This window comes from Cadophora gregata, assembly GCF_030347475.1.
Source record: "Cadophora gregata isolate MNR1 chromosome Unknown scaffold_4, whole genome shotgun sequence".
NCBI classification, from domain to species: Eukaryota; Fungi; Ascomycota; class Leotiomycetes; order Helotiales; family Ploettnerulaceae; genus Cadophora; species Cadophora gregata.
In genome coordinates, this window is record NW_026695927.1 from 1,848,075 (window position 1) to 1,874,613 (window position 26,539).

Here is a 26,539-nt window from a genome sequence, read left to right on the forward strand (position 1 = left end):
AGAACTTGGGTCAATCGTATGAAATGTTATCAGGAAATGCTCGTTGTGACTAAAATGGAGAGGAAAAGAGTCTCAATAAATTGAAGCTGATGATACATTCAAGATCCTTGGGTCCTTGATGATTCGTTCATCGTTTATTCAATAGTCCAAGTATTGATGATATCACGCGACCGATCAACATAGGTAAGCCATGCAGCCCACTGATTCTACTAGCACCCACCCTCTGGAGCTGGCAAGGTACTCACAGCATACTCCTTCAACCTGTCCTGTGTCCTTCCAGTCCCTCCTGGATATTCCATGCCGTTGTCCTGACACCAGTCCGTGACATATGCGAGGAAGTCTCCTATTGACAAATCAGTCATGCATGGCAGTCTCTACTCCAGTCATCCTTACCTTCCAAAAGCAAAGATTCCAACGCAGCCTTTCCCCTCTCCTCCCCAGAATGACCAGATTTATACCCAATCAGGAAGCGCATCATAGGATTGAGAAGTGTCTGCTCGATATTCAACACGTGGTCTCCTGACTTGCTCTGCTGATACAAGTCCATAAGAGCATCGACTCCCTGCGAAGCTGCCTTGCAGTACTCTTCATATACTTTGCAGATAATGTTCCACCATCGCTGAGATATATCTGAAGTGATATCTGACATGTCGAAACTGTGTCTGTTGGAGTGAAACCAGTCCCAGTTGACTTCCAAAACCAAACGGCTCAAGGCGAGAAACAGCTGGCCGCCGGTCAATCGAATTGGTTCAGTCTTCGACTTCTCGGGTGTCCTCATTGAATCTGCTAACAATGTGCGCGATGCTTCAGAAGATGCAGTATTGGATGCAATGTGAGTGCAAGCCGCAGATACAGGTCTTGGAATGCATGGTGGCCCTGAAGGATCTGGAACAAAAGTCGGTCGAGAGAACGGTGCTTTTAGATTTATGGCGATTTCTCGCGCAGGTCCAACTTTTCGCTCTCGCGAATGCAACCAGTCCCTCAAATAACATCTTGACTCTGGTGTTGTACTTCCTAAAGTTTTATCTTTCTCTGTCTTTCCAATAGCTTGTTCCTGTTGATTTCCTGTGAGTACTTGGGGACATTTTGGATATGATGCGACATGTTGTGCACGAGAAGCAAGCCATTCTTGTAAAGAGGTACCTGTTTCGTCGCTGAAAGTGTTTATCTGCTCATGATACTTTTGTTGGTTCTCCAGCCGCTCCTCTCTGTCTCGATTCCAGTTCTCCGAATCCCACGCAAATGTCATTCTCCTGTGCCTAAACCTAGCGAATGTGTCGTAGCGAGTGTCGTGGTTTGGTTACCTTCTTGGATGAGGTTATGTTGACTGCAAATATAGCGTATGTAAGACCTTCTTAAAAGGTGAAGATGGTGGCTATTTTATAGACTGAGGATAGGGACAGGAGGTCTTGTGATCGCTAATGCTGAATGATTTATTCATCACTCGGTTGAGATTATGTTTATTTGAAAGCTTCGGAATTTTCTTCAAGCTGTGAATCTTTCAGACAATCATTCCAAAAACTACAATGTCAAGTCAACCTAGGTACAAGTCATTAGCTTCAATTCAATTTTGGAAACCATCATCAACGTCTTAGCCCCCCGCCCCCCCAAACTCCACCCGAAGTATTTGATCACTCATGAGTAATACGGACCCCCAGTCATATTCCACGCGCGATTATTAAAGGTAAAACAACTTTGTCACAAACTCCTTTGCATTGATAATCCCTCGCAGCCGACAAGTGCTCCACGAGGTGTGATTACGAGGTATGACTTGAGGAATGGGCGATCAGAAGCGCCGAACTAGGCAATGCCAACGTAACTAGGAATGAAATCTGCATACATGTAAGATTAAATATGGTTGAGCTGGTCCTTCGTTCAATAGTGTGTGAAGAAGCGCGACAAAAGAGGGATAGTGCTCGTGAGGGTGTAACTTCGGGTTATCGCAGACCATTCCAGAATATTACTGAATTCAGGCATGAGACGAAGTGAGGGATACATTTGTTGAAGGAACGGAAGAGATCTTGGAAGAGCATCTCACACTCTTGATCGCAAAACATGCAGCGTTGTGATAAGGTCTGCTGCAAGGTCAAGCTGGAGGCATAGAAATTAATCATGAAGGGCGTGAGATATTCTGCGAAGAACATTTTTCGCAGCTTCAAACGCTGGCAAAGGTGAAATCTTCCAAAGCCTCCCAACTCGCTCTTCCAACCTCGCCAAAAGCAAACCAACCATATCAACCAAGCTAGCAATTTTCGGTGCACATAATCCAGTTTGTCCGGTCAGGGTTGACGATTTTTTAAGAATCAATACGGGTATTGACACTCACCGGTTTACCGGATCTTTCCCTCCTGCCTGCTATGTTTGAAACAATTGTGACTGCTTCTCCAGAGGTTCAGTCAACGAATATGGACTCAGGTTACAATCTTGGGTTTAGGTAGCTTGGATTGTGCCCGTGAAGTCATACTTTCACATAAAGTCTTTGCGCATTCGATAAGTCGTAAGGAAACCTCATGTGACACGCGAGATGGACGAGGAATTTTTGGGGTGTTTTTACTCTTTGTTTTTGTTGTAATTAGCCGAGTATAAGCGAGATCCAGGTCGAGCATTGGCCGGCTCTCTCAAAGTCACAGCTACTACTTCGAATGGCACCCTAATTATGCAATGAATTTGAACCTCGCTAAAATCTCAGTATGTTATGAAGATATTTGACGCGTCAATCTCCATGTAAATTCATTTGTTCTTCTATTTCCGCGATCTAGGTCGTCATCTGCTTCCTTGAATTCCATTCTCCAGTACTCACATCACCTACTTGAAAACAGGCTGTTATTTTTAACTCGCTCTTAGTAATCATTCTATGAAAGTAGAACCAAATTAGAGGTGGTCAGACAGAGCTGCCCTAAGTCAGGAGGGCTGCTTTAGGGGGTACTTGTAGCTGGGGATCTCCTGCTTGAACATCACGAAGAATTATCATAGCTGTTTTTTTTTTTTTTTTTTTTTGAGAGTTTCCCACGAACCGTTCTTTTTTAGAGAGGGTGATTCGCCAAGATACTGCCCTCTATGTTTCACCTTTCGAACCCACGTGGATAGTAGTGTGGAACCAAAACAAAGCTAGGATTGGAAGAATCGAGTTGATGAGAATGATTGGAGGTGGCGAAAACCCTCCAACTCTCGGAGATTCACGGCCCTCCATCTTTGCGATCCACGGGCTGGAGATGAAATATATCCTCACTCAAATATCTTTGACTTCCTACTAAGTCGTAGCTAAAAGGGGGTTTACGCCAGAGCACAATCGTTCCAGAAGATTGCCTCCATGATTTGTGAGGTAGAGCAATTATCCGCCTTCTCCAGAGTGTCTCACCCTTCCACATAAAATACCTATCGTACCTTGGTGTCTTCAAACGGAAGAAATAGAAACAAGTTTCGAAGGCGATATAAAAAACCAAACGACTGTGACCTGGCTCGATCCTGTGAAGCCAATCCATTCGACGACAAAGCAGACATCTCTTCATTCATGCCGCTGATGATTACAGGGCCTGAGAGCTCCAATGAGCATGTAACGAGGCAGATGCAAAGGTTCAAGGCTCTTTCCCACCCATGGACCGTTTCCCAATACTCCGCTTACTGTACTCGACCATTTGAATCTATGGGATCATGCTTAGAGTTTACAGGATTCCTGCTCCCCAAAGGTAGCGTACCACAAGAATGTCACCGTCCATTCAACTCTGTCTCATATATCACCAAGCTGCACACATCAAGAATCATCTCTGGTTGAGAGTAGACAGGACAATGTCAGCTCATTCCAATTCCACTGAGCATGCAAGCCTTTTGCGTATCTATGTGTACGTGAATTCCCAGGCAGGCCAGAAAGCCCAAGTTAATAAACCAGCGCCACGCTCCCTTGCTTCGCTTCGACGTTTGAAATAGACAGACAAAACTGTGGTCTACAATGAGACACAACATGAGGCAGTAGGCAGGAAGATTCATTTCATCCCTTTTCTCCCCTTGACTCTGCGCAATTTCCAATCTCCAAGATTCGGACCGTCGAGCCCCGTATGTCATGAGTCTTGAAAAAGATCTTTGTATATCCAACATAACAACGGCATATAATCATTATTCATCTCCTCGTCTGTCAAGCCCTCCAATTATCCAACCATCGAATGAAACGCCATTCCTGCTCTGTCGATCAACGTTGGCCTCCTCTGGTAGGTGACCTCTCAGCATCACTCTGTCTCCCTATTTGCGGACTTCCAGGATCGACTTGTATAGACGGCAAGCCCGCCAGCCTCAGACTTGGTAACTGCGGTACGCCTCCCACGCCTCTGCTGCTCCGTCTCTCATTCGGCGGCCTACTTGTAGACAGAGAACTCGAGCTACTCGTCCGGCTATCCCTCAACTGATCCGTCCTATTCTCCCTCCTCGAGCCTCTACTATCCACAGATATCGCTACGGAAGAAGGTCTGAGTCCTGGTGAAAGCGGGGAGACGGGTGTACTGGGGGAGGTCGTTGTAGGAGGAAGCGATGATTCGATCGTTGGGTGCTGCTCGCCGCGCGCGAGAACGGGAGAGGTATAATCTGGTGGGGGCTCGTGGTGGGGGTGTTCGTCATGCGGCGTATCGAGGGAGATATTCTCATATCCAGGAGGACTGTTCGGAGGTACGTCTTCGTGCTCGATCATCTCTGGGCTGCTTCCTGCTCTGCCTTCATTCGAAGTCGAGGGTCGGCGTTCAGTCTGCTGGCTCCCTCTTCTAGGACTATCAAGATTCGAAGTTGCTCGAGAACGAGTTAGGCCTGGGGAAGGAAGATCGGAGGTTTGCGTGTCGACACTTAGGATGGAAGATGTGCTGCGGTCCCGACGGTGGTAACGGGAGCTAGCTGCTATGCTTGCTGCGTCCCCCAAGAGGCCTTGCCTCTCACTATCCTGACTATTGGCTCGTAACCTCGTTCCATCGTGTCGAGCGACACCCAGATCACCGTAAGAAACGGAAGAAACAGCTCTCTGCCGCTCTTTCTTGATCCGTTCGTGCTCTGCCCGTAATTCCTCGACTGTCTGCCCGGCACTTGTAGAACTTGCTGCCCGGGCCCTCGCAGTTATCTCGCGTAATGCAACATAATCGCCCCTCTCCCTTGCTTCTCGCCGTAACCTCCTCCGCTCCTCTCGCTCTTCATTTTCTCGCCGTCGGGCTAGACGAACTTGGTATAATGCTTCCATCTCTTCCTCCCGCCGCAGTTCCTCATCATCCTGTGTCTCCGGGAACTCGATTACCACGTCAATTCCGCCTCTATCTCCTTCTCGCCCCAGAACTTGTTCATTACCCAAAGCGTTCGGACGGTAAGCTGGTAGCGTCATTACTGATCTCACGGAGGTGTTCCTGTCCACGCCAGCCGTAGCATTTGCGACCGCATTCGCGTCGAAAGAGCTGGGCGGATTCGAGGCTCGATTCGAAGCCCTAGTTCGCGTAGACACTGGCTCCAGAGATTCGTTCGCATTCGGGAGTTTGTATTGCATCGGACTTGGATTCCATTTCTGCCATGCCTTCTTCAAGAATGGTGTAGGTATGTATTTCGGATTCTTGTGCTTGATTCGAGTACGGCGTATGAAGTAGAAGCCGAGAATGAGAGCGAGAACTCCAATGATAGCTCCAATTATTGGCTGTGAACATGTTAGAAGAGATCCAAACCATGTAAGGCTATTGACGTACGATCATTAATGGAGTATTGTTACTCGAATCCGAAGTCTGGGTGGGGGTCGGGGAAGCACTGGAAGTCTTGGAGGTTGTCGAAGAAGCAGTCGCAGAAGCACCCGGACTCGAAGTTCTTGTCAAACTTGCACTTGTGATAGAGCTGGTGATAGAAAGAACCACACTGCTTGCACCGGTGCTGCCTCCTGGTCCTCCTTCACCAGGGGCTCCTCCATCCTGGCGATGCTCTAACCCATAAAGATGCATTATCGCGCCGTTCCAAAAGAATGTCCCAATTGCTGGTGGTAATTATACAAGCGACGGAGCAAAGTCTCTGCGGAGTAGAGACTCACCTCATGCCCGTCGTAGGTAGATGGACCTTTCTTGAACAAACTGCTGACGCCTGCCACTCTGCCACGAGCAAGACAAGGCAGGGCAGGGCAGGGCAGGGCAGGCAGGATGAACGCAGTTCGGCTGGGCTCTGGCGATTGGCGCTTACAGGCAGGTCAGGTCAGCATGCCGGGATTAGAAAAATATCAAGTGAGATGACTGGTAACGATTTGCAATAATGCCGATGTAATGAACACAAATATGCATAAATCTGCCCTCGAAGAATTGACAAAGAGCAAGGGAAGTCAAGCTGGTCGTTTCCCTCTCTCTTTGTTGTCCTGGCGTCTTGGTCTGGTAAGTACTGTAGGTATTGTCTGACTGCCTTGGAGAAGAATCTCTTCCCCGAGTGCCCAGCCGTGCCCAGCCCACCTCGCCCCCGTTCAGCAGCCGTAATCAAGCATCCAATGATCGTCTTCAAATCTGACATTCTATGGACCAGCGAGCGCTTCAACCAGTCACACAGCTGGTCCAAATCGAACCCCTGCTATTTTTGGGACTCGATATCGTGGCTGGAGCTGGACTGGAGCTGCACCGTGGCTTGGGGACGGACACAAGGCTTCCAATAATATCGCATGTTGCATAGGTTAAGCGAGGTATCTTTGTATCATACACGCTTTCCGCTGCAGACTGCTCCTTTGCTTTGATCAAAATCAACGGTTCGTTTCTTCTGGGGTTTATTAACTTAAGGATTCGGAGATTGTGACGTGCAGGAACAATTTGACGCAATTGATGGACACGGTTGCGGAGACGAGGCTGGAAAGTCAAGGGATCCTTTGCATGACCTGTCCTAGACTCCTAGCCGAGATTTGATGAAAGGGCATCTCTTCCTTGTTTTTGGGTTTCCAATGTCTCATCTTTCTCCCCTTCATCATTGCGGTCAGAGAACGACACCTCATTTACTTCCAGTTGTTCAACATCACCCTATCGCTTTTGCTCGCAGGTGACCTCTTCTAGAAAGTCAAGCTCTCAGTCTTGCTGCTTTTTGCTGCACTGGGTGGAGGACTTCCAAATTGCATCATTCCGCTCCTCTGTTCCTGCATTTGAACTATCCTTGCGCTCGTATTCTACAGCTAAAGTCTCAGCCTTGTTCAAATCTGCCCTTGGCATTCTTCTCGCGTCTGATATGGATGATTAAGCCAAGCATGGGGTTCCCAGACACCATTTCACCTCTGTTGTCGTTGTGTATCCGTATCATTTACTAGCTCTAAAACCCGCTTGCTTCTCAGCGAATTTATCGCATTTTCAAATAAATATTTGGCTTAGTCGTGTTTCATCTCCCGTTTGAGTCCAAACACTCAAGTACAAGATTCAAAAGCCATCCATTAGGTGTAGTCTCCCAACGACTAGATAGGCTACAAGAAGCGTCTTTGCTGCGACGAAGATGATTCACATACTCTAGCTTACCCACATGCTGTACTAGTGGGTCCCGCGGGTGTTGCATCGCTATGAAAATCAAACAAAGTTGTTGAAAGAGCAGGTATCTAGGTATTGTTCACTTATTGAATTGAATGAGCTGAATCCTTTACAGCTTGCTTGTTCGAAATGATGATGGTTCAAGATTAAATACCATATTCTGTTTCGGCACTAGGGGACACGGTCTCGGACTCATAGGCTGGTAGTGGTGTCTCCATGTTGTCATCCTTTGGCATGGAACAAAAGCCAGTATTCTGACCTATATTCGTGCTCCCTTTGCCATTCCATTCAAATTCACCCGGTTGAAGAAGACTTGGCGAGGCTTCCTCGGGCCATTCATCTCGCCACTTCTCTTTCGCCTCAACCTCAATGTCGTTAACCACAACCAGGTACAAAACACCCTGAACTGTTAGCCCTCATTTTTACACAGTCTGCTATGATTCACGTACTGTTTGCATACCAAGGTCAGAAACTACTCCGTCGAGATGCTCAATAAATCCCGAGGAATCTGTTTCTTTTGAAGGCCGCTTCGCCGAATCTCTCAACCTTTCTTTACTTTGTTCCAATGGTGTCTCCATTCCAATCCTCCTCTTTCTTTTCCTTGGTGATTCTAACTTATTGTGTCGGCTGGGAATGGAAGAAGCGAGCGCTGATAGAGGACCCTTGCGGTGAGCCAGATTCTTCTGGAGGAAGTCTGAGTTTGTGCTTGGATGGTTGCATTGCTCAAAGTTTGAGGCCTCTTCATCACCAAGCTGCAAAAACATCAGTTATGTCAATTGAATTTAGAGAGGAGATCGTACTATGCTAATTCGTGGTCTTCGTTCGCTGTGATCGGGGATGTGATTTCTCATCTGCTTCACCTTGCGACTCGGAAGAGAAAACGAATTGTCCTGAAAGCTTGGGAGCACATTTGCGAGCCCCTCTGGCTTTTCACCAAAGCTCATTCTCGTGGAGATCATCCATTTCTCGCCACAAAGATCATCTTGAGAGTTGGTAACGAGACTTCGATCAGGAGAGCCTGGCAACGAAGTAACTATCATGGCAACCAAGCCCCGAGCTCGAAACAGCTTATCATTCGCCTGGGTAATGACTTGTTCTGCCTGTGGATTGGTCAGTTAGTGTCTATAAATTATAAGAATGAAGGAAGGTATCAACTTACGAAGTGTCGGATTTGGCACTCTTCGCGAGTCGCACCGCCGTGGCAATGACTGTTGACAGACCAAAATACGAGTTTTCCAAATCAATGCCAGAAGTCAACGCAGCAATATTGACGACAAACAGTAGAGGCGACAACTGGTAATCTGATCAGCTCAAACCGAATACCATTTTTGTTTATCCCTTACTCTTAGTGACTCGTTGAAGGAATCTATGAAAGCCAAAAAAGCCTGTTGATCAACCCCGCTGTCCATTAAGGAAGAAACAAAGGCTCTTGGCCAACCACGTTCATTATAATTACCGTTGCACTGTGGGATAACCACAGGACATGGCAATGTACCTGACATAGGCTGTGATCTAGAGCCATATTTTGGATACAACAAGCTCGGACAATCATCTGTGTACGATAGTTGTCGGAGAAGCCCGTCATCCATCGAAGCTTCTTTGCGAATAAGGCCGCCCATTATTCTATCAGAAAGTGATTTCTGAAAATCCGCATAATCTTGCAGCTCACTGAGAGCATTGACCTCATCTTTCTTCTCCGCCGAGTTCGACGACGCTGCATGACCTATTGAAGATATGAATAAGGTCTCAAGATTCCCCAAGGACTGTGACTGACTTTGTTGGACAAGCTGCGCAGTATTTGCATTCCTTCTTTGATCCCTTGCCGACCGCCGTTCAGCGTAGGCATCGAGGGCGAGGCCAACTCCAGCTGTAAGGAGGCTGACGATGACCATTGCTGTTGAAATGGGGTTTATGCATGAGAAGCTTTGCAGCTTTGCAGGTTTGAGGTAGTCCCACGTAAGATGGGAAAACCCTGGATCTTGGCAGTGGGGTACCGCTGATTGCATTTTGCCCTTTGGGAGCGGAGGGCGATGAAACAAGCACAATTCAGAAATATCGCTTCTAGCTGGCTTGTGGCGTGAGTGGGTATTTTGATGCAGCAAGCGAAGTTGGAGGGCGCTACGTCCTGGAATATCCATTGGGACTAGCAGTAAGCCGGAAACAGTCCTCTGTATGAGCTGACCAACACAGTTTGCCATAGATAGAATTGATAGATGCTCGACGAACCGGTGCCGAGGTTTGAAAGGGTGTGACTAGTCTTCCTGCCGTGATTCCATACCTGATGTGGATTTACTTTCTATCTCGAGCAGAACAGAACAGAGCCTTACCTGCATGCTTCCCGGGATGAGGTACCTCAACATATGAAACTTGTTCGTTAGAAGACTTGACTACCTTCTAGCTGCGCGAAGGGATTCATCGAATCATCTTCAAATATGAACAATCAAATAATCAAAGATTCGGCGAACAAAATACATTCTTAAGTAGTGTAGTCTAGTTAGGATATTGACTACAGCGCTCCTTGTCTGGTTCTCCAAACAAACTATGAAATGGCCTACTCTCCTTTCGTGAAGGTTGGAAGTTCTCCTTATCGAAGCGGTTTAGTTTCACATGCCATCATATCCTAATTCAGCACTCCAACTGCCCAACAAGCTCGAAACCCCTAATCGTACCGTCAAGCCCCTTCCCCCCACCATCCACCGTTCCTCATCTATTAACACCAAGTAATACTCGCTGCTACTGTAGAATACGCTCCGACTTCAGTGCTGCTGAGCTGTGAGGCCAGCAAGAGTGTACATGCAGACAATGACAAATTCTTCTACAACTGCCATGAACAGCTGAATCAACGGTTTCTTATTTCTGGTCAAAGAGAAGTCCGGATTGTGAGAGAAAGCAGACAGGAGACTCCAGAGAAGACGGACAGCGAGCCATGGAAGCGCACAGACAACAGCAAAATAGATGCGTGTCTCTCCTTTCATGGCTTTCCCGATGTCCTTCATTGTAATGACGACGAGAGAGCTTAGAAGAAGATACACAAACAAAAAGATGATGATGCCGATCTTGGTGTCTTTCTTTCCAGTCTTGACCTCGGATGGACTTGAGCCCGCTTGGTCGGTTCCGCCCGCGATACAGAGAATCAGGGCGATTATCGTTGGTAACTGCATAACCTGGATGATACGGCTTCGACGAGAGCTGGCTGTGGCACGCTTCGTGACGAGTTCTACGATCCCGCCGGTTCCAGCGAAATGGTTATTCTGTGCTCGAACATGGTCGGATACTTCATCGGTGCTGAAATCAATGTTAGCGAGCTCCTCATAAAGGCTACGAGGCAACATACACTCGTTTTAGAAGACCCAGACTTGCCATCAGCAAGGGACTCAGTCCGACGGACTGAAGAATCCCAGCCCACTCAGTATTGGTTTTGTTAGGAGACTTTGCCTCCTGAATCTTGAATCCGGCACCTGCGATACGAATAACACAGAAGATGGCGAGATATATCCAGCCAAGCTGCTTCTTGAAGCCATGGCGGAAGACTACAATCAAAGTAAGTAGAAAGACTGGAACATAAACACAGATTTCAGCATAGGCGATGGCTTCTTCGGTGTGGACCATGATCCCGCCTTTGATCTGCTGTGTTGAATATCGATGAGGAAAGTTTCGAAACGTGATGATGAATTCTTTACGAACAGAGAGAGTACAATAAAGACACCAGGAGATTTTGTAGCAGATATGACATGAGAGGATGAGTAGCAATCGAAGAGCATGGTGCTCTTATAATAAAATATTGCGAATGGGAAGCATTGATTCGCATGCTTCACTGATTTATTTAATCAGCAGTTACCTCATACAAAACTTTGGTCGAGTTGGTAAATAGCTGAGTCGTAATCTACAGCATCGGAGCTGTTACTTAACGAACACCTATCTGAGAAAATTGTATGATGAGTTCTCAATTTTGACGGCGGATAAGGCAATTAAAAATAAGCAAGCTGGGGACGACTAAAGTCGGCTGAGAAAAGCTTGTTTCCAACAGCATTCTATAGACAATTGGTAGGCCACGAGTATTGGACCGAACGGGCTCCAATAGAGCAACTTTCTAGGCAGCCCGTTCTCAGAAAGGTTTTTGGATGCGATGGGTAAAACGGCATGCATTCGTTTCGTGTCCCGAAGACACGACGCTACTCAACCACTTCTCAAAGCGGCTAGGCCCTTGGTTGTAAGCCGATTACTCAGAAATCTCCTCGTCACAAGAGTGGAAGCTTTCTTACTGCGAACAGGCACGTCATATTATTTGTGCATCCATCCGATCAAAATCTCGAATAAGCTTTCACTGACGACGATCGTTGTTGGAGCCGTCTCCTGAGAAGCGGGTAGGCTAGGGCCGGAGACTCCGCGGCGAGCTGCTGTAGTTCCCAATCTAGCTATGAACACCGATTACCGGCATTGTAATCGCTATTGAGAGATATATAATAATTTATATTCTTCTCACGGAATCTTTTACCTTCTCGTAGTCTACATTTTCTTGCGCAACAAACGCCATTTTCCTTGCTCAACTCTCGTGAGGTATAATTCACTAGCTCGCAAATGAACCCGCAACCCTGCCTTGAATGCCCATCAATCGACTCAACTACAATCAATGCATTATGGTTTACTGTGGCAAACCCAGTAAGGCTTGTGGAGAGTGCAGACTTAGAAGAACAAAAGTGAATGAGGCTACAATTGAATGAGCATTGCATGCTGACCTTCTCAGTGTGACACCAGACGACCAGCTTGTTCCCAATGCATCCGGGCAGGAAGAACCTGCAATGGATATCGAGACCCATCAGACATGATTTTCCGGGATGAGTCAGGGGATCTGAAGTCCAGACGACACCGATTGAAGATCTCACAATTCCCAAAGAAAGAACGCCTTGGAAATATGACGCCAACCGCAGCAGACAGTACCGGGGCTCTCATAATCACCGGCTCTGACCGAAGCCCACAACCTTCCTCAACGACAAACTGCCAGACGTTACCAGTAATGTGTCTAGGATTGGGAACTTCTCCTGGCGAGCAAGCCACATGTTTCTTTTTCCAAAATTATGTCTTCCAGCAGGATTTCAGTTTCCGAGGAAACTTCCAGTACCTGTTGGAGATATATGAACAGGAAGATGTTAAAGACGGTTTGGCAGACTCAGTATCTGCTTTGGGATTGGTTGGTCTTGCTCATTTCTGGGGAGCCCCTAGTATATTGGCATTTGCTTCTGCCAAATACAACTCGGCGCTGTTGACAATCAGCTCACAACTGCGAACTATCGAAGGAGCGAGATCGGACCAGACAATGGCTGCAATCATGTTACTTGGTCTTTATGAGGCATGTACTTCTTGGCATGAATCTTTGCTTAGCTAACGTGATAATACGTAGACAAACACATGCAATAATAGGCAATCCATGGATACTTGGACCAGACACATTACTGGGGCTTTGGCATTGCTGCAAGTTCGGGGTAAGGAGCTCCTCAGCACGCCTGTTGGCTACAATTTATTCGTCTATCTGAGGACACAGCTTGTAAGTGACTTCTTCTGCTAGTCATTCCAAGGTAATTTGACCTTTGATAGATCACCAACTGCTTGCTAAGGCATGCCAAAGTCCCCGCTATTATCAGCGAGTGGTCCCAAGACCTGGATTTCGAGACAGCCGAACAAGCTGCTGCAACAACACTTTCAAATCTCACAATCAGATACTGTAACCTTCGTGCATCTATGCATTCGTTTCGAGACTACAGTGATCCAGACCGGATCGTCTCCACAGCCTGTGCTTTGGATGCGGAATACGAGATGTGGGCAAGGACGTGTCCCGTGCAGTACATCTACCATTCAATGACACTAAACAAAGGAGTTGACGATGTCTTTTCAGACTATTATCACGTCTACCCATCAATCTGGATCGCGGCAATATGGAACAACTACAGAAGTGCACGGATCCTCGTGAATGGGTTGATGCTTGATCAACTCAAGAACATGTACCAAAGAAGCCCATCATCAGATCTGCTCTGGAATCACCACTGCTACGACCAAAACCAGATCCTCACTTCGACAACTACTCTTCTTCAACTCTGCAGTGACATTTGCGCCAGTGTTCCGTATTTCCTTGGCTACAGCTCTGACATCACCGGTTTGAGTGGCCAACCCCCAAAGTGTGTCAACGGCAATCTATCACTTTGGCCTCTATATACTGTCGGAGAATCTGGGGTGATTTCAGATCTTATGCGGAGCTGGGTCGCTGGTCGACTTCGATGGATTACAAATGTAATGGGGATTCGACAGGCAGCTCCCCTCGCTCATAGCGTGATGAAAAGGCAAGAGCATTTGTTATGGAAGCCTGACCTGGTGGAGGGCGTTTTCAATACGGAGACAAACCAAATTAGTTCGTTAGTAATGATTGAAAATCTGTGAATATCTCCAGCTCTCCAAGAGTCCGCAGAAACGGCGCGAAAACAGATTTCAGTAGTCCGCCGCCTCTTGTAAGGCTCACTGTGTAGTCTGCTTACCAGACATAGGTAGAATCAAACATCTTCTATCTAGGTGTTTAACGAATATGGAAGAATAGATTCTAAGATGCGTAGAATTATGCATTATGCCGAGTCTGCTAATTTAGGGCCCAGCCTCTGATTTTTACAGCGCAATACCTTACTGTCATGCTCGCTCGCTACAGTAAGATTCAGCGGTAGCCCCTGAATGAGGACGGGAATGTCCACCAACGTTCCAACTGCCAGTGCAGTGGGGCGCAGGCTGTCAGTCATCAAAACTGGACATTGGGATGCGGGAACAGGAGAGTCAATTCCGTAACATACGCTGTCAATCATGTTCTGGAAAGGAGAGAAAAATGCATTATTGAAATGTTGTATGTTGATCCTTCAACTTTGAAGTGGGATTGGAAACCCATCCTCATGCTTCAATCTGCTCGCGCATTCAAGAGACAAATACCGCAGATAATAACAAGCTCTATTGAAAACATTTGAACGTTAACAGTGCTTAAAATGTTCTAAGGCAGCAAACACGGCCAACTCAATGTCCATTTCCATATGGCAGATTCTCCTCAGGCACATGATATCCTCGCGCTGTTTGATTGACTAACCCAAAGCTTTTATACTGCTTGAATTGCTAAGTAAGTACTCAACCTCAAGCCATTGCTCAATATCTTACCAGCGATTCAGTAGGCCAGTAGTCCTGATTCTTTCCTTCACTCCTCCGATTACGGAAAGCGGCAGGTACGCCAGCAATTCCTCGCAGGACGTCGGATATATTCAGAGCCTCTACATATGCTCCTACCCCAAGAAAGCCACCATGATATCCGCCATGACCAAGGGGCACTGTAGCAGCTCCTTTTTTGAGACAATACTCCCCCGTCCGGTAAATGTAGAGGAAGAGGAGTGAGAAAACGACCATCTCGAGACTCAGTAGAAGATTTGGAATACCAATGCTGAGATCGTGGAAAGTGTAGTGCTTGGTAGGCTTCAGATCGTTGGATGATTGGTGGAATTGGGGTGGGCGGACGATGGCAACTTACGTTTTGGATGAAGTTCAGAAAAACGATTCCTTTGAAAGCGATGAGCTTGGAGAGTGGCTTTCGGTGATGTATTTTTGGCTTGAGAGCTTTGTAGAATTTTAGGATGGACATAATTGCAACAATGGTGCTGACAAGGGTCACAATTGTAACCTGAACGAAGTCAGTGATGTGCCTGCTGGCTAGTTATTGTGATATGTCCAAACTCACCTAGATGTGTGCAAAATACGGCTTGTTGGATGTGGCACAGTATAATCCAGCAGCCTCGGTAATCTCAGTGACAACGAGGAGAATAAGCATCAAGAGAGGAAATTGAAAAGCCCCAAATGTGGCAGCCTAGGAACCTGGTGAGAAGCCTGACGCGGTGACAGAGGGGGTGATCCTACCGTATATTGTTTCATGGTACCAGATGCTGTGAAGAATGCTTGCCGTTCGACATCATTCTCTTCAACAAATGCGCAAAGCAAGAGGAAGAAAGTTGCCAAGGCGAAAGCTTCGTATAAATCATCGATTGGTTTGACGTACAGTGCTGCATCATTGGCAACCACTGACAAGAAAGAGCATAGGGCGAAAACTGGTATCATGAAGACAATTCGAATAATTCTAACTCGATGTCAGTTCAAATGTTACAGAATCAATTAAAAATGTACCACTTACTGCTTTTGTTCTTTTGGAATTGAGTAATGCGTCGCATGCCTGAAGATCAAGGTGAACGACACTACACAGGAGAATGCAAGTGACGCTCCCGATATGATCACTATCAGTTGATGAAATGTGAGGTTACCAGCGACAGACACTTGCTCTAGATTAATGATTCAGCATGAAAGCTAGACGAGGAAAGTAATCGAAGTTCCTACCAATGTCGCTGAATTGTGGCGTTGGACATGTGTGGTTGTGTTTGGAGACATCGTCGCGAAAGATGCCCATGTTTTCTTTTATTGAGGGAAGAGATTTGAGTGAGAAAAGTCGATTTATGTATAAAGAAATCGAAGATTGAGAGTTTGAAGAGTCGAATCACCAGTGAATAGTAGAAGAGTATATATATATCTACAAGCTCATTACGAGATGCAGCTTGTTCCAAGCAAGCTTTTGTCTGGGACCATCTCTGGAGGATCCTCTCAAATCTCTGGCCAATGAAGCAGCATGATCGACAGATAACATTCCTTGACCCGGAAATCCAGGTCGGTGTCAAAACGCTGGCACAGTGGCAGCTGGCAAGGCTGAGCGCTGCATCTTCTAAATGCTGACAATCTTCTCGTTTCGGTATTCAATCCGCACATGAAAAATTAGAGCATACAGTGGTTGGCTGGTACGAGTTTTAGGTAAGCCATGCCTGAAGGTTCAGCCCCTGCCTAGCCCAAGTTAGTGTCAATGGCGAACTTCTCGGGCCCGGTCTCCCTTATATTCCACTAAATCTCGGTCTTTCAAAATAGCAGACCGTACCTAGACGTCAATCCAAAATGATCATTAGGGGATGATTCTATTCATGAACAAAAAGCAAGAAGAGAGAGACCCAATCTTGCCCAGCGCTGATCTTCTGAGCCTCCTCCTCCGCTGCGACTCGTTTTCCGACCCACCTTTTGCTCCAGTATGGGGCGAGCCTTTCCTTTCGATGCTTTCCGACTCACAGCGATACCATCGCGGAGCAAGCGGAAACGGATGGAATACTGCAAAGGTAGTCCAGTCTCCTTATCATTCTATCATCACATGTTTGAGTTGAGATTTCAGTTCACAGGCCGGGTTTTTGACTCAACTGGTCTGAATGAGCAGCTCGCGGAGTATTGGTCAATCTTGGAAATGAGTCCTCGATTTTGGTCCTGGGATGGCATGTGACAGTCAAGCAGCTGCAGTGGCAGCTGTATCTGGGCCCCCGGAGGTTTGTAAAGGACCAGTATCTCAATGAGAGCTCCAAATTCGTCAAATGTTTCAACCTCCGAACTCCTTGAACCCTTTTTTTCTTCTTCTGGCGGTTGTTTGAGCTTGTGATCAATTGTTGCTAGCGGGCAGAGACACGACGAACTATCTTGGATACTCAGCCTCTGGATGAGTATTTGTCACAAGTTATCACAGTTGATATCTCTGGAGCTCTAGTGGCATTTACAGCATTCAGTTGCGTCGACTCTTTCGATGAAGAGCGGTTTTCTTTTTTTGGGTATTGTCATGTCAGCGCTGTTCATGATGATCAATTCAACAATTGAAGACCGGCACTTCACCAAAGTCTATTTGGGAAGACAAATGAAGTTCACATTAAGCTCGAAATCCTAACGCGGGATCGAGTACGGATTTTTTGCTCCACGGCCGGTGAGTCTTGTTTCGGTTGCTGTCTTTCGGCTTTCGCTATGATGTCTCCGATCCGATTTCTGTCATCGAAATGGACTCTGGAATTTCCGGGTCATTTTGGTGCCAGAAACTCCAGTCTGGTGTCATATTCTCTGTTGTTCCAAGGCAAATTCCAAATTACAAACATCAGATTTACCCGGGCGAGAACGAATGCACAATGACGGTCATTGTCTATCAGCCTTGTCGATTACCCTCATGCTTAGCGCTGCTACCGATGGTTGGGATACAAGACTTACTCGGAATACTGGAAAACAACTAGTCTCATTCCATTCCTGTCAACTTGGTACCCAAGCCTTTCTCGATTTCCACCCCGTATCCAGCTCTACAGTTACATGCAATACTCCCATAACTATGGTACGAGGTGCCGTTGACGTAAGATGACTCGGTCCAGAGAAGCCGAAGACCGATTTCCAAGAACCACAACTTGTTCTCGGTAGTGAGCAAATTCAGGCACAAGGCAGCCTGCCAATGCCAAGTGAACTAGGGCTGGAATCGCTTCGTCTCCAGAAGTGATCGGCCTATTGCGGGCCGTCAAGATATTGGCATTGTTGGCACAGATGCACAATGGTGGCAAGCGCAGTTGGCTTGACACAACAACATTGGCATGGTCTTTTTCCTCGTATAAATGACCGAAGTCCTCAACCAGAATACTCTGATTCAGAGGACAACAAATATTCCAATCACAAGAATGCGCGCGGCTATTCCTCTGCTTCAACTCGGCATTGCCGCCGGAGCTGTTGCTCAATCGACATTCGTCACATCAATTGCCCCATCTTCTGTTGTGACTGCATCATCGACTGCAGTACCGAGCTTGGTTCCTCGGGATGGATGTGCTGCAATAGCTTCGTTACATGAGAGCACATTTGAAGCCAATTCTAGTGCTAGTAAGTGACAGGATCGAGGTCTCATTCTCACTTGCTGAATTACCCAGCATTGAGGGACGTTCCACCTTTGGCACCTGCTCTGGCCTACGAATGTCTGACGTCCGTACCACTCGACAAGGATGCAGCGACAAGCCTGATTCAATACTACAAACCATATCTCGAGTTCTTGAGTACTCTTGCGTGGTTGAAAGATCCTCCAGAATCCTACAAGCAGCCAGCTGTGGATCTGATTGGAGGTCTGGAGAACATCACTTCTCAAATTTCTAACAATGCCTTCGGCAATCAATATGAATTCGAATTGGCAATTCGTAATCTCTTACATGGTGCGCATGAAGGACACCTTGCACTGCAAACCCCTCTGTACAGCTTGTTTATCTTTAGAAGTCCTTTCGAGTTCGTATCCGTCTCTTCGGATGGAAGCCAGCTCCCTCAGATATACGTCTACCGTAAGTATTATCAACCCTTTCAAGCATCCCAGCTGTTGATTATTGGGTTGAGCGTAACGATTTGACATATAGTGACAAATACTAACATACGGCACAGGTGACTTCGAATTGGTCGCGACTTCTTCTGCAACCCTCTCATGGTCTCCATCACCGGTGACTGATATTGATGGGCAGTCTGCAGAAGCTTTCCTTGCAGACTATGCCAGAAATCACGCAACCGGAACCATCGAGCCACATGCCGATTACAATAGTGTACTTTTCAACGCTGCGAGATATCTGGGCAACAACTTGGTCCAGTCAACACCCCTAGGCCTTGGTTTTGACTACCTTGGGCATGATACCATGAATCTGACTTTCGCGAATGGCACTAGTACCTCTGGGAACTGGACATCGATAGCTCAGCAGAACTTGACAGGAGTCACGAGTGGAGAAGATTTGTATCAGGCGTTCGTCGCACCGCAACCACCAACTCCTCCTCGACCTATCAGCGAGACCGAACTGAGCGACACCCTACCAGAGATTGGCGCACCATACCCAACGCCGGTAGTCGTACAGAAGGGTCTTGGGTACGGCGGATTTGTCTCCGGATATTTCTTGAATGAAACTTCGATTGCTGTACTGAGTATCACGAGTTTCTTGATGCAAGCCGAGTTTGCAGAAACTGCTCAGGACGCCGTGGCTGAATTTTTGGAAAAGTCAAAGGATGCCGGCATGAAGAAACTAGTAATAGATCTTCAAGGGAATGGTGGTGGACTGGTTCTCCTCGGTATCGATCTGTTCAAGCAGGCATGGGAACTTTCTAAAACATATTTAAACTGCACAAAGCTGACCTGAGCAGTTATTTCCCTCGGATGAGCCCTTCATTGGCAGTCGGCTGAGAGCTCATTCGGCTTTGAATACTATCGGAACCACACTCGGGTCACTGATTAATGCAGAACAACTGCTGGTCGGTTCTCCATTCTATTTCGGAAATTCCGTCGACATGGACGGTCGCGATTTCTCGGACTGGGCAGATTACTATGGTCCATATCCATCACATGGAGACTTCTTCACTGCCACCGTAAGCATAGACCTGTTGCTCGCCCAAATATTTTAGCTGAATGGAATCTAGGAACGTTTCAACTTGAGTGATGCCGCCAATTCGGAGATTCAGTCAGGAAACGGCATCGTCGTGTCTGGATACGCCACTGAGAGCAACGTTGCCCCACAATACTTTGCTCCTGAAGATATCCTCATGCTCACTGATGGCTTCTGTGGCTCTACTTGTTCTGTCTTTGCCGAGCAAATGAAAACTCATCAAGGAGTCAAGTCTGTTGTTGTTGGCGGTCTACCCGAGACTGGTCCAATGCAAGGTGTTGCAGGTAATAGGAGCATGGCATCTGACTTTGAAGGCAGATCATCTAACTTGAATTCCAGGAACAAGAGGAGCGCTCCGATACAGCGCCGACGGGATTGGTGCCACCGTCAACGTTACTCTGCTTTTTAATACCTCGGTTGACCCATCAACAATGCCTTCACCTTTCGCGCCACCAATAAACGTCCCACTGTCCGGCATCACTATCAATCTGCGTGATCAAGTCCGTGAAGATGCACAAGACGTGCCACTTCAGTTTATCTATAAAGCTGCAGACTGTCGAATTTTCTACACAGCGGAGATGTTGGCGGACTATTCTGTTCTATGGCAGAGAGCTGCTGATGCTTTGTGGACTAACTCCAGTCTTTGTGTTGAAGGATCGACTGGCCACCCGTCATCTGGAAATGGCACTGAGTCAACTACAACGCCCGATCCCACTGGAACTAACCCTCCTGCTTCTACGCCGTCAGATGAGTCCAGTGCTTCCATGTTGAGACCTGAGAGTTTGGTCATGGTTATTGCTTCGATGTTGCTCGCTGCTAGTCTGTAGGCTGGATGAGAATATTTGCCAGGAAGAGTGATATAGAATGCAACTTCTATAATCAAATGTATGATTAGGAGTAGAGTGGTATATACAGATGATAAAGTATAATAATACACAAAACAGAAGAGACTTTGCGTACCAGACCTTCCCTTGTATTCATCTGCTTAGCACCATCTTTACCCCATCTCTAAACAAGCACATTCCATACCACCAATGGAAAGCAAACACAAACATCGGGAATGGTAACGCATTCCTTGTAGGATTGCACGCAATGCTCGAATAGCAAAATGTCACTTCAGCCTGCTCTAAATTCTCATTCCGTGAGACTTCCAACCGATGAAGCCCAGCAAAGCCTTTTCGATCGTCTCCAAATGCAACATCAATGAAACTAGTCGGAACGTTCTTAAACGTACCATCAGATAGACCCTTAGAGCCTTGGTCATTGATGCTGATATCCAGAACCATGAAGTTGCCATGGAAAAGCCTGGAGTACTTCTCAGGAAGCTTCGTTGTGCTCAACTCACGCGGCGAGGTAAGCTGCGGGCCATGTGTTGGGACATCTGATATTCATCAATCTTGGTTGTTCAATAAGACAACAAGGAGTGAACTTACCAGTAAACCCGACTGGACTAAACCTCCTCCCTACCAATCCCAAGGCGCCAAACAATGTCCTTTCCGGCAGGAAACTCCATCCACTAAAAAAGCCCTTCAGAAATCTAGCGAGGATCTCTTCATCGGTAAAGTCGCCAATTTCGGATTTCAGAAGATGAATGGATATCGAATCTGGGACTGTGACGTGGTTTCGTGGATTGACGATGGAGAAGGATCTGGATGTGGTTTTGGATTTGCATGATGCTGAGAGGATCCTTTTGGTGGTGACTTTGCGAGGAGAATTGAGTGGCAGCGGTCGGTAGTAGAAATAAGTTGCGAGAAGAGGTGCGCTGGCGACGGGGAGCGAGGTTACGAAGTTAGCAGAAAGAGGGGAGAGGTTCGTGTGAGAATTGGCATGGTATGGTATTTGGATGATGGCTAAGTTAAACTTGAAATGTGATTGTGGTTGTGTGTTATTAAGAGATCGGAGCTACAAATGGTCTGCATTGATGGGAATATATGTTGTGACATTCAAGAAAGACTCCGTTCCTTCTTCGTGCCTGACTCACCTTGAGCTTGCGGAATTCCACCAACCCTGACAGCTCACATGATCAAGTCCCGCCATCGTCCGGTGGCAGGACTTCTCCTGGAGTTGCAGAAGACTATTTCGCATTGGTCAATTCGTCGAGAGAATCGAACGACATTTTACTTGGTTTGGAGATAATTGTGCTTTTGGAAAGAAAGTAAACAATGATTTAAGCGACTGTAAAGGGGTGGCAGGGTGGGTATCTAGGTTTACAGTACAGTACAGTATTGTACTGCAATGCCAAGGAATCTCGTCTCGCCGGCACTCAACCGAGCTCCACGGTGCCTGGTGGTGCTCCCGATGCTCCCGACTCGTGCCATTCACGTAGGTCCTTGCGACCCAAGAATGGGTTCGGTGCATGACCGACAAAATTGACAACGAGATGAAGAAACGGCTGAATCCGAGGGCATTGAACTTGGGCCACACTGAAAGTAAGTAGGCCACCAAGATTGAAAGTCGAATCCTAATCGATCGTACCTGAATAACCTTACCCAGCTTGCCTTGTTTCAAACATGACCATGACCACCTCGCTCGCCTTCTACGGACCTGTCATACACTCCCTCTCGCCGAACGAGGTTGAGATTATCGATCATGCGCTCGTGGTGGTTCAAGATGGCAGAATAATCACCTTACAGAAAGCTGTGCCAGCAGACCAAGTCGAGATTGCCTTCTCCAGCCTAAAACTAGGCGATGTCCCACTCAGGCGTCTCTCACGAGGCGAGTTTCTCATCCCGGGGTTCGTCGATACCCACAACCATGCACCGCAATGGGCCATGCGTGGACTCGGTCGCGGTCTACATATCTTGGAATGGCTCGATCAAGTCACGTTTCCCAACGAAGCCAAGTTCAAAGATCCAGAGTATGCAAGACGGATTTACACAGACTGTGTGGAAGGGTTCATCCAGCAAGGCATTACCACTGTGTCCTATTACGGATCGTTGCATGGAGAAGCGACCAAGATCTTAGCTGAGATCTGCTTGGCCAAGGGACAACGGGCTTTTGTTGGGAAGTGCAACATGGACAGAAATGCTCCAGAATACTACCGAGATTCTGATACTCATGAGTCTCTGCGCGTTACTGAGGAATGCATCGCTCATATCCGGTCTATCGACCCTAAAGCAGAATTTGTCACTCCAATTCTGACTCCACGATTCGCCATCTGCTGCAATAACGACCTGCTGACAGGCTTGGGGAAAATCGCAAATCGGAACCCGGATCTGCCAATTCAGACACACTTCAATGAGGCCGAACAGGAGATCAACTCGACACTTGGTCTCTTCCCCGAATTTAAGAATGAAGCAGATTTGTACGAACATTTCGGACTCCTTACGCGCAGATCCATCCTTGCTCATTGTACGCACATGACAGATTACGAGATGGAAAAGCTGCAAGAGCTAGATTGTGGAATCGCACACTGTCCTATTGCGAACACGACTGTCGGTGGAGGATTTATGGCAGCTCCCATCAGGGAGTTTCTGCGTAGAGGCATCAAGGTGGGGTTGGGAACAGACAGTGGTGGCGGATTCTCGTCGAGTATCTTGGATGCCATGCGCCAAGCTTTCATCGTTTCGAACGCGAAGGAGTTAATGACGAAGGGGAAGGATCCAAGTCTGTCCTTGGAAGAATGCTTCTATATCGCAACGCTTGGAGGAGCGAGAGTCTGTTGTTTGGATGAGCAGATTGGTAATTTCCAGGTCGGGAAGCAATTCGATGCATTGGTTGTCAGTACTGGCAAGCAAAAGGGAGCCACGGTTAACACGATGACTGAGGATGGGGATTCTTTGAGGATGACTTTCGAGAAGTTCTTGATGAGTGGTGATGATCGCAACCTTACTGAAGTGTATGCGCGAGGGAGACTGATAGGATCACAGACTTGAATCTGCAATTAATCAGCGAATGGACACGACCTGGACATCTGCAAGGAAATGATGTCACTTGTCCATTGTTTTTCACCACTAAATTTTAATATCCATGTCGCTGTTGTTTGACCGACTCTTTTGAACACTTGACCACTGTGACCATTTCCTTACAAGATGCGCCTACATTGTCGACACAGAGCACTCCTTATATCCAACCATGGTTTTATCTCCCAACACCCCGTACATGTCAATCAATCACCGCTATCTTCCAAACATGGTGACAATCAGTGACGAAATCTTCGTCTCGCCTTGTCCCAGCCTGGTCCCATAACGATACCAAACACCAAACAAGCTAATTCAGCCGTGATCCTTATTCAAATCAACATATCATCATCCATAATAGCAAGCAACTCCGCATGATCTGGGAGCTCCTCCACAGAACCGCCACCTCTCAACACTCTGTTCTCATCGATAGCTCGGTGAACTAGTCGAGAAGGTGAAGGACTCCTGTCTCGCAGCGATTTCTTCCAAGCCAGATCTCTTCCTACCTCACCTTTATCAAGGTAAGATGCCATATTACCACGATTCAAGCCTGTCGGGCCGCTGGAGAAAAGATTGACTTGTCGGAGGGGGCCATCGAAAACATCTTTGTCGCCGTACAAACCTATGGAATAGGGTTTTGGGATGTCGGTGTAGCGTCTCAGGCGCTGTTCGGTGACTGAGGATGGCTTGTTAGATGCCAAGGTCTTGGTTGGAGCGAGGGCTCAGGTGCTTACTTACTCCTGCGATGATTCTCCACCTCTTTGATGACGTTCTCTTCCTCGAGCTGGAGAATTCTTCTCGATTCTGGATCAATAGGAGGAGGCCTGTCTAAGACATAAGATTATTAGTTTCATGTTCAAAACAAGATTCTGGACCGCAAAGGCCGTACCTAAGATCTGCGCCGTGTACGAATCCAGGCTACAACTTCTCAACATCTCATTATCCGCATAACGATTACACATCATAATCGTGAACGTTACTCTTTTCAACGGCCAGTTCCCTCCCTCCACGAGCTTCTCATACTCTTCAAGACCCGGTAACTCCTGAAAGAGCCCATTCCTAGCAAGGTTCTTGAGGATTCTCCTGCAGGCTTCTAAGAAATCGTGTGCATAGGGATCGCCTTGATTTAAGAGGTTGGACAATCTGGCAATAAGGTTGTTGATGGCGCCGGGATGCATTCCTGAACGGAGCTGCCCGAAAATCCAGATTTCGGCTTCCGCCCACGCGGAGTTCAGATTGTATGGATTTGGGACGGGGGCGGAGATGGTGCTGTGCTCTCGGAGGAGGAGATTTGCTGTTGTATGTCAAAAAAATGACCAAAATAAACCACGAGACTCCTTCAAACTGTTGAAGCCCTCCGTGATGTGGCACAAGGAATATTGAGATCACATAGAACACGGTTGATCGAAACGAAGAGCTGAACTTACGAATGGCTTGTCCTAAAGAGGTTGGCATGATTGTGAGAGGGCACGTTGAAGTATGCGTGCGGCTGTTTCACTTGTCGAGTCAGCAGAGGATTCTAAAGATAATCGAGATCGACAAAATAGGTGTAGATGATTTGACAGATGTGTTGTTGATCTAGATGGTAGCGCTTCGACGTTGTGCTCAATATGGTATGTTTTCAACGTCGTTTGAGCATTTGCTCTAAAGCGTTTTGAATACAAAGGTGATAAGTACAATGTGGAAGCACAGTAGCAGGTGGTGCCTTGCCGTGGCGACCGACATATTGAGTTTGTCACGAGTGAATTTGACAAGCGTCATGTACCATGCCATCAGCAGCGGTGTGGATACTTGTAAAATTTGATGCTTTACAATGGCACTGTGTAGTTCTGTATCTCTGCTTCTCGTATTTCCACATGAATTGATATACTGGTAGAGCTAAATGGTGAGTTGGATGTGATTTGTCAAGTCCGGTTCTGGAGAGGGCACAGCAGAGAGAAAACTCCATTTCGTGTTGTCACCTTGGAACAGAAATCAAAAAAATAGTGCAAGAATGACATCACCTACTACTAAATTTCAAACGAAGTCGGCACACTGGTGCCTACTGGTATTCAATGTTCTGAGGAGACAATTATGCCCACAGAATTCACAAACTTTAAGCAAACTAAAGTAGCGTTCATTAAATCATCTATCTATTTCTACGCTATCCACATCGTTATTGCAACTTCTTCTGTCCAGTTGAAAGAACCAACAGTGGATGCGTGCTGGTTATGGGGTGTGTAGGCTAGCGTAACGTCAACTCACAATGTTCAGCTGCAGAGGACCATGCCACTCCAAATACTTAGTTCCGTATCCCTACCCTCAGTCCAATACTCTGACCTACTTCCTCTATCCCAGCGCCAAATACATGATTGACCCAGACAGACAAAATCTCTCCAAATTCCATAGAATCTAATCCCAATCCATTGCATTGATCCAGCCAAGTACTTCCCCAAGCATTGTGGTGTCAGGCTGCCAAGTCCATAATCTCTTTCCATTAAAGAAGCCAGGTTTGTTTTCGCCAAGTTAAGCTGATCCACAAATTGCTATAAAAGTTCGTCCTGCGAGTCAAAGTAAGTCTTTAGACTAATACCAGGATTTTCAACGTCGACCCTGTGAGATCTCTTTATATCATCGTTGCGAGGATGAAAGCGACAAGTTTTGATCCTTTTTGGTGATCTGAGGCAAATGGATCGTGAATAAAATGCATGACCAACTTGCTCATAGCGAAATTTGGGTTTCTCAAGTTTATTCTTGGGTGTATGCGGGCAAATGTTTGGAATGGTCAATGAAGTCTGGGTGCTCTCAAATGAAGATTCAAAATCATCTATGGCTGCTGAGCCTTGAGAATTAAAGGATGGGGATCCTGCGTTGAACTTGGCTAGCTATATTC

At 46.9% G+C, this 26,539-nt stretch overlaps 11 protein-coding genes across 11 annotated transcripts; 3 read left to right on the plus strand and 8 right to left on the minus strand.

The window, feature by feature from the left end:
• Positions 1-209: 209 nt before the first annotated feature.
• On the minus strand, positions 210-1,249 carry ONS95_010315 (uncharacterized protein; the record flags this gene model as incomplete). The annotated part of the gene is made up of 2 exons (XM_058503902.1): positions 210-343; positions 394-1,249. The coding sequence occupies 2 exons, from the start codon at positions 1,247-1,249 to the stop codon at positions 210-212; spliced, it is 990 nt and encodes a 329-aa protein (XP_058360615.1).
• Positions 1,250-2,685: 1,436 nt separating this feature from the next.
• ONS95_010316 (uncharacterized protein) lies at positions 2,686-6,114 on the minus strand. The gene is made up of 2 exons (XM_058503903.1): positions 5,700-6,114; positions 2,686-5,650 (listed from the first exon to the last, which is right to left on the minus strand). Exons 1-2 carry the CDS (start codon positions 5,943-5,945, stop codon positions 4,184-4,186), a joined length of 1,713 nt encoding a protein of 570 aa, XP_058360616.1. The 5' UTR covers positions 5,946-6,114; the 3' UTR covers positions 2,686-4,183.
• Positions 6,115-7,627: 1,513 nt separating this feature from the next.
• On the minus strand, positions 7,628-8,521 carry ONS95_010317 (uncharacterized protein; the record flags this gene model as incomplete). Its single annotated transcript, XM_058503904.1, has 3 exons — positions 7,628-7,882; positions 7,931-8,233; positions 8,282-8,521. 3 exons carry the CDS (start codon positions 8,519-8,521, stop codon positions 7,628-7,630), a joined length of 798 nt encoding a protein of 265 aa, XP_058360617.1.
• A 31-nt stretch (positions 8,522-8,552) lies between these two features.
• ONS95_010318 (uncharacterized protein) lies at positions 8,553-9,464 on the minus strand (the record flags this gene model as incomplete). The annotated part of the gene is made up of 4 exons (XM_058503905.1): positions 9,256-9,464; positions 8,825-9,204; positions 8,641-8,774; positions 8,553-8,577 (listed from the first exon to the last, which is right to left on the minus strand). Exons 1-4 carry the CDS (start codon positions 9,371-9,373, stop codon positions 8,553-8,555), a joined length of 657 nt encoding a protein of 218 aa, XP_058360618.1. The 5' UTR covers positions 9,374-9,464.
• A 502-nt stretch (positions 9,465-9,966) lies between these two features.
• On the minus strand, positions 9,967-11,480 carry ONS95_010319 (uncharacterized protein). The gene is made up of 2 exons (XM_058503906.1): positions 10,816-11,480; positions 9,967-10,766 (listed from the first exon to the last, which is right to left on the minus strand). The coding sequence occupies exons 1-2, from the start codon at positions 11,088-11,090 to the stop codon at positions 10,238-10,240; spliced, it is 804 nt and encodes a 267-aa protein (XP_058360619.1). The 5' UTR covers positions 11,091-11,480; the 3' UTR covers positions 9,967-10,237.
• Positions 11,481-11,679: 199 nt separating this feature from the next.
• ONS95_010320 (uncharacterized protein) lies at positions 11,680-14,115 on the plus strand. Its single transcript, XM_058503907.1, has 6 exons — positions 11,680-11,691; positions 11,753-12,178; positions 12,226-12,828; positions 12,880-13,023; positions 13,074-13,318; positions 13,372-14,115. The coding sequence occupies exons 2-6, from the start codon at positions 12,083-12,085 to the stop codon at positions 13,460-13,462; spliced, it is 1,179 nt and encodes a 392-aa protein (XP_058360620.1). The 5' UTR covers positions 11,680-11,691; positions 11,753-12,082; the 3' UTR covers positions 13,463-14,115.
• Positions 14,116-14,648: 533 nt separating this feature from the next.
• Positions 14,649-15,135, minus strand: ONS95_010321 (uncharacterized protein; the record flags this gene model as incomplete). Its single annotated transcript, XM_058503908.1, has 2 exons — positions 14,649-14,960; positions 15,025-15,135. The coding sequence occupies 2 exons, from the start codon at positions 15,133-15,135 to the stop codon at positions 14,649-14,651; spliced, it is 423 nt and encodes a 140-aa protein (XP_058360621.1).
• Positions 15,136-15,231: 96 nt separating this feature from the next.
• On the minus strand, positions 15,232-15,948 carry ONS95_010322 (uncharacterized protein; the record flags this gene model as incomplete). The annotated part of the gene is made up of 4 exons (XM_058503909.1): positions 15,232-15,357; positions 15,408-15,624; positions 15,679-15,823; positions 15,879-15,948. 4 exons carry the CDS (start codon positions 15,946-15,948, stop codon positions 15,232-15,234), a joined length of 558 nt encoding a protein of 185 aa, XP_058360622.1.
• Positions 15,949-16,407: 459 nt separating this feature from the next.
• On the plus strand, positions 16,408-20,726 carry ONS95_010323 (uncharacterized protein). The gene is made up of 6 exons (XM_058503910.1): positions 16,408-16,696; positions 17,022-18,245; positions 18,293-18,691; positions 18,789-19,477; positions 19,530-19,751; positions 19,803-20,726. Exons 2-6 carry the CDS (start codon positions 17,987-17,989, stop codon positions 20,175-20,177), a joined length of 1,944 nt encoding a protein of 647 aa, XP_058360623.1. The 5' UTR covers positions 16,408-16,696; positions 17,022-17,986; the 3' UTR covers positions 20,178-20,726.
• A 1,552-nt stretch (positions 20,727-22,278) lies between these two features.
• On the plus strand, positions 22,279-23,643 carry ONS95_010324 (uncharacterized protein; the record flags this gene model as incomplete). The annotated part of the gene is made up of 1 exon (XM_058503911.1): positions 22,279-23,643. The coding sequence occupies one exon, from the start codon at positions 22,279-22,281 to the stop codon at positions 23,641-23,643; it is 1,365 nt and encodes a 454-aa protein (XP_058360624.1).
• Positions 23,644-23,999: 356 nt separating this feature from the next.
• Positions 24,000-25,122, minus strand: ONS95_010325 (uncharacterized protein; the record flags this gene model as incomplete). Its single annotated transcript, XM_058503912.1, has 4 exons — positions 24,000-24,343; positions 24,406-24,495; positions 24,557-24,961; positions 25,095-25,122. 4 exons carry the CDS (start codon positions 25,120-25,122, stop codon positions 24,000-24,002), a joined length of 867 nt encoding a protein of 288 aa, XP_058360625.1.
• Between the last annotated feature and the right edge of the window lie 1,417 nt (positions 25,123-26,539).